The sequence below is a fragment of the Pollicipes pollicipes genome, unplaced genomic scaffold, assembly GCF_011947565.3.
Source record: "Pollicipes pollicipes isolate AB1234 unplaced genomic scaffold, Ppol_2.1 Scaffold_6138;HRSCAF=7277_pilon_pilon_pilon, whole genome shotgun sequence".
NCBI lineage: Eukaryota > Metazoa > Arthropoda > Thecostraca > Pollicipedomorpha > Pollicipedidae > Pollicipes > Pollicipes pollicipes.
The window spans coordinates 8066319-8072602 of NW_023596818.1; the positions used below are offsets into that span (position 1 = coordinate 8066319).

The following is a 6284-nucleotide window of genomic DNA, read 5'->3' on the forward strand; positions in this document are numbered from 1 at the left end:
CACTTCAGACACCCATCTTAAGTTTGACCTTGTTTGACACATTTTGACACAATGGTCATGATCAAGGGATCTAAAAATTGGACACAAGTGAGTGCGTATACAGGTTTACCTGATCTATGAATCTGGTGTCTCTATCTTCCTTCATATTTTAAATACCGAGGAGAGATGAAATTGTCCCCACCCGGGCATGTCGTATTCAGCCGGCCACCCGGGTGCGCGTTAAAAAGACGGCATTCCGTGTCTGGTAGTCACCATCTTTGCGGTTTTATTTCATCCCCATCGTGTGCGATCAAAAGCGTTGGGCTCGCATTAGTGCTGGAGCACGTATCTCAGGTAATATCCTGCAGTGAAAACGTCCAGCAATAGAGGTGTTTTCGCTCCGATGTCAAAGTACACGGTGGGGCCGGCTATTATTGGACCGCGTCTATTTTCCTTCCAAACTGGGGCGTGTTTCCCTGTACACCAGGTCGACTCCATTATACTGACGGAGTCAGCACCAGTGATGCGTCAGAGGCCAGAGCTCAGTAAGCTGCCGTACAACGGCAGGCTGTCCCAGACATTGCCTACGCGGCACTAAGGGTATGGCCATGGCCGTGAACGTCGCTTCACCCAACACAATCCTAAAGTTACGCACCTGTGTAAATGTCTTTGAGCGAGCTGTTCGTGAACCAAACAGCCTCGATGACCCAACGTGTAATTGAGCGAAATCAAAACGTAAGTAGCATGAAGAATTATGTGCTCTTACGTTGAAAATAGTCGACCTTCAGTATAATAGATGGTACTGGTGAAGCCAGGATATCAAGCGATCGATAGGTTATATTTTGAAATTGTTTGACATTATCGTTTAACCAGTACCTCCTCGCACAATGGAGGCTGATTATTTCGGCACAAGAGCTGATAACGAGGAAAATCAATAGCGCAAGACCTGCGTTACAAATATCTAGTATACAGGAGTCAGAATAGCATGCTTCTCGCCGGAGAGTTTGACGTTTATACGGCTGACTGGCTTATGGATTCGAACCGTTGGTGGGTGCTCCAATAGGTGCTTGAGTATGTGCGGCGATTGCACATATGGCTGGTGAGTGCCATTTCCTTTCTACAGTTGGAATGTAGATTAACCCACACGACGTGTTTTATGTACGACGACATGACTCTGTGCTCAGTCAAGTGGCATGTACGAGGTTCCTTGGCTCGTGCATGAACCGAGTTTGTTCTGGTATGCGCCGCACTATGCGGTCCAATGTTCTACTCATAACGCAGACATTTCCAACGCCTCGGGTGTTTGTTTCGCTGAGTTACACCTGTATGGGGTCTGTCACTATGTAAAGGTCGGGTCAGTGAGTATTCCAGTGCAATGTTTCAGGACACACTATAGTTGGAGGAATACCGATGTTCATGCGAAGGGTTCCTTTTCAATCAGCACCATTGGCGTAATGCGGGATTGAGACCAAAGAAGTTGCGGCGAATTGTCCCTCTCTGGCCCGGGCCAGGCGTCCGAGGGTATTAGCGTCTCCTTACCACGTCCTGAACACTGCATGGGTGCGAACATATCCCGCGCGCCCTGATCAGCACATCCGGCAGAGCGCGTGTGGTCGCCCATCCAGTGCGTGTTCATGTTCAGCACCGCTCCGACCTAGCCGATTGTTTTGTGTGCCGGCAGCGCTGGACCGGATCCGCGCCGAGTTCCGGTCGGACACCGAGAGCCTTGCCCAGTCGGAGGCGGCGCTCAGCCTGCCCGACGACGGCGCCTTCGTCGACGGCGTCTCCATGACACCCACCTACCAGCGGGGCAGCCAGATCACGCTGGGTGAGTGGCTCAGGCTGGTAGGAGCAGCCAGATCACGCCTGGGTGAATAGCTCAGGCTAGTGCGGCAGCTAGATCACCCCGGGTGAATAGCTCAGGCTGGTAGGGCAGCCAGATCACGCTGGGTGAATAGCTCAGGCTGGTTGGGCAGCCAGATTACAGCCGGGTGAAGAGCTCAGGCTGGTGGGGCAGCCAGATCACGCCGGGTGATTAGCTCAGGCTGGTGGGGCAGCCAGATCATGCCGGGTGAGTGGCTCACGCCATTGGTGAAGTGCTTCTTCAGATATCTGTGTGGCGATCTGATGCGTTAACTAGATTCTTCAATATGATTTAGCAGTGCACGGAGGATTTTGCGCTTTACGCGTAACTGACTTGTTCCCTGACCTGAAAGCAAATGGTCAGGTACTCTTTCTGCCCACAGTCGTCAAACGTGTTGCATAAACCTATAGCGTATGATCTATCTTAACGCCTTCGTAGCTGCTTACTCATTGCAGATCACCGTTCTTGCAGATAACGCAGTCTTATCCGCCCAGTTCACGGCCCTCCTCCTCCCATTTATGTGGAGCTACTTTCCTCGCATTCATTAAGCAATGCATTAATGTCCGCCACTTGATTCTTGCCTTGCGACGATAGCCCGCGTGCCATGTTGACCGCCGTCGGTGACCTCTAAATAATGTCGCACGGCATTTGTACGCTGATGTGTACGTTGATGCACGTTGACCGGGTGCAGCGGGGGCCGGTAGGGCTCAGTTACACGGCAAGTGTACACAGATGTGATGTGCTGATATGTACGCTGATGAACGCTGACGAGGTGCAGCGGCGGCCGGTAGGGCTCAGCCACACGGCACGTGTACGCTGATGTGATGTGATGTGCCGATGTGCACGCTGGTGTAAGCTGACAGGATTCAGCGGCGGCCGGTAGGGCTCAGCTACAGGGCACGTGCAAGCTGATGTGATGTGCTGATGTGTACATTGATGTACGCTGACAGGGTGCAGCGGCGGCCGGGAGGGTTCAGCCACATGGCACGTATACACTGATGTAATGTGCTGATGTGTGCGCTGATGAACGCTGACAAGGTGCAGCGGCGGCCGGTAGGGCTCAGCCACACGGCACGTGTACGCTGATGTGATGTGATGTGCTGATGTGCACGCTGGTGTAAGCTGACAGGATGCAGCGGCGGCCGGTAGGGTTCAGCCACAGGGCACGTGCAAGCTGATGTGATGTGCTGATGTGTACATTGATGTACGCTGACAGGGTGCAGCGGCGGCCAGCAGGGCTCAGCCACAGGGCACGTGCAAGCTGACGTGATGTGCTGATGTGTACATTGATGTACGCTGACAGGGTGCAGCGGCGGCCGGCAGGGTTCAGCCACAGGGCACGTGTACGCTGATGTGATGTACTGATGTGTACATTGATGTACGCTGACCGGGCGTGGCGGCGGCCGGCAGGGTTCAGCCACAGGGCACGTGTGCGCTGATGTGATGTACTGATGTGTACATTGATGTACGCTGACAGGGTGCAGCGGCGGCCGGCAGGGTTCAGCCACAGGGCACGTGTACGCTGATGTGATGTACTGATGTGTACATTGATGTACGCTGACCGGGCGTGGCGGCGGCCGGCAGGGTTCAGCTACAGGGCACGTGTGCGCTGATGTGATGTACTGATGTGTACTTTGATGTACGCTGACCGGACGTGGCGGCGGCCGGCAGGGTTCAGTTTGGAGGATCTACAGCATGAGGTGCAGATGACGCCGCTACGTCGCATGTCCACCTCTGTCACCGGCTTCTTCCGCGGAATCCCCGGCTGGTTCCGCCGCAACTACCAGCAGGAGTCCTAGGAGTCTCGGCTCCGTCGCTACTTCCACCACGAGTCCTAGGTGGACCTTCGATTCTGATACAAGTGACCTAAAGAGCATTAGGCAGAGCATTCTTACGGCGAAATACGCGTCAGAAGACCAAGAGGAGTCGCTGTCGGATTCATTCTGACAAGCTCCCTCTAGATCATTGTTACGTTGAGCTTTTCGTGGCGCTTCTTGTGTGTTTCTTGTTTCTGTCTCTAAGCGTGGTAGACTTCATAATGTTTTTAAGTTTAGGGCTTGCGCATTCGTCGTTTATGCATGTTTGCTAAAAAAAAAACAAGAAAGGGGTGCGTGAGCGTGGGCAGGGGATATTTACCGCACGAATAACAGTTGAAGTAGCAGGCGCGATCAACTGGAGGCATCATTTCTATCGTTCCATCCGTTCACATGCCGTTCGCCTAATTTACTCGAACGCATAACCATAACCACCGTATGTTTTGAATAGCCATTTGCAGGAAAAAAACAAAGCAACAAGTCAAAGCTTGCAATGTCAAAATTTCCAGACCTCGAAGGTTGATGTCTATAATCCCTTGAACAAATGTTCGCAGCGGTGCATACAACATTGTGTCAACACATTACAGCTGGGCGGTGTTTTCATTTCATTTGTTGGCTCATTTATGGCTGAGAACTGTGGCCCTCCAATCCATGCCTCGTTGAAAACGACGCATACTTCAAAAGCAGTCCATATAAGACCGTTGCATACATTGGAACACACATACGCCATCCTGGTAAACTATATGCATAAAAACAGTAATTACTGTATTCAGTAGAAACACTGCACGCCCGTGAGTATTGTGATGCCAAAAAAGGTGGAGGCAGAAAAGAAGACACGGAGAGATTTACCATCGGCTCACAGAGAGTTCATGAAGCAGACCTTGACTCCAAGTAGGTGTAGGATAGCCCGGCACGCCAGCAGCGCCACCACCACCCTGGTAGCGGGCGCCGACATCACCTGGTCTTGGATCTTCTTCAGCCGACGCAGGTACTTGGCTGGGTTTGGCGGACAGTTGCAGCCAGGGACTTCTTCTGGCTCGCAAGGCGGCGGGCAAGGCGGTGGGCAGGGCGGCGGGCAAGGAGGTGGACAGGGCGGCGGGCAGGGCGGGGGGCAAGGCGGTGGGCATCTCGGAGGACATGGAGGAGGTGACCACGACGTTAGACGACACACCTGAAAAGTGACGCGGGTATCAGGTGCATCCGTATGCAATGCAAGCCGGTCGACGGGGTGAATAGAACGGTTGACCTCCTGTATCGTGCCTTAATCATGTTCGATGAGTAATATCATCAACATAGTTTCAGCATACACACGATAAATGTTGTAGCTAACTTACCACTGTCTGAATACCTTGAAAGACCGCAAGAGCTCCATTAGCTAATGACGTCAAAAATGAAGGGGAATTGCAACTGCTTCTACAGGGTGGTGGACAGGGTGGAGGACAGGGTGGAGGACAGGGTGGTGGACAAGGTGGTGGACAGCTTATTGGCTTCCTTGTGCACCTCACTGATGTTCGCCGGCATGGCATGTTTTCCGCAGTATCACTTTAAAATCCCTTCGGCGTAAGCCGGAAATGTACAAAAATATTTGCTTGATACTGATGCTGGACGATTCAACTACATGCAAAACTCAGCACGGTTTTAGCATATCTTGCATGGGAAATGTTTGGCGGCGGTAAAGGCGGAAAATGATAACCGAATGGCAAAAGCAAATTAATTTGGCTTGCCAAAATTACAATGTTTTGTGTTACATCACATTTAATTTTGTCTTCCAAGAAATATCAACCCTGGCAGAAGTATTTAAGTTGGCTTCATAATGTTTTGTTGTCCAGTGCACGAGCTTTATATCTGACGCCACTAATGGCTTAGCGAAAAAAAACACTTTTTATTTTGGAATACATACATGACAGTTGAAGCAGCAGCTGATGTTGCTATGCGGCAACGGTAATAGTTCAATTGTTTTGCGTTAGCCATTGTCCCACTCACACCGGACAATAGCACAAATTCAGCTTACACTGGGTGCGAAAAAATATTTTAGCGATCTAAGACATCGCCTAAACCCATTTAGGCTTAACCTTTGAACTTTCAGCCTTGACATGGTCCGTCCCGATATTTGTTATTTAATTGGTTAGAGCGCATGCCTTCCGATCCACCCACCCGTGGCGGAGTGGGTTCGTTGCCTAAGGCCGGCGGCAGCGGCCGGGATAAAGGTTAGGTAACGTTGGAGGGCGGAACGGGCTGCACCGGGCAGTGCAGCATGTTAAGGCTTTTCCATTCAAATCTGCCTTTGATCTGAAATTGTGCGAGCAGATGGTAAAGGTCAGGGCTCACATGACAAAAGCTCCTTAGCGTGAGCTCGGATCCCAGAAATTCATCCAATTTTTTTTTTTGTTAAAGGGAGTGCTCCACATCTGTACGGGATTTCAAATTGAGCTAGCCATTTTGAGATCATTCGGTGCTGTGCACAGCCATGCCCTTTTTAAGACTAAATGCCCTCTGAGCTTTTCTGAGGTTTCTGAGTTCTATGCCCCCGAAATTGTACAGATCATTTAGTGCACTGTTTCAAGGTCACCCAAGCATGCATGACGCCGTAGAAACGTTACACGAATACTGCCGCCTTCACTGACTAC

The 6284-nt window shown here is 51.3% G+C and overlaps 1 protein-coding gene and 1 long non-coding RNA gene across 2 annotated transcripts; one reads left to right on the forward strand and one right to left on the reverse strand.

The window, feature by feature from the left end:
* Positions 1-1660: 1660 nt before the first annotated feature.
* LOC119105710 (uncharacterized) lies at positions 1661-3925 on the forward strand (the record flags this gene model as incomplete). The annotated part of the gene is given in 2 exon segments (XM_037229190.1): positions 1661-1807; positions 3515-3925. Coding segments are annotated over 2 exon segments (275 nt in total), but the record flags the coding sequence as incomplete, so codon positions are not given.
* A 480-nt stretch (positions 3926-4405) lies between these two features.
* Positions 4406-5452, reverse strand: LOC119105712 (uncharacterized). Its single transcript, XR_005095060.1, has 2 exons — positions 4992-5452; positions 4406-4828 (listed from the first exon to the last, which is right to left on the reverse strand). It is a non-coding gene; the product is annotated as an uncharacterized LOC119105712 (long non-coding RNA).
* Between the last annotated feature and the right edge of the window lie 832 nt (positions 5453-6284).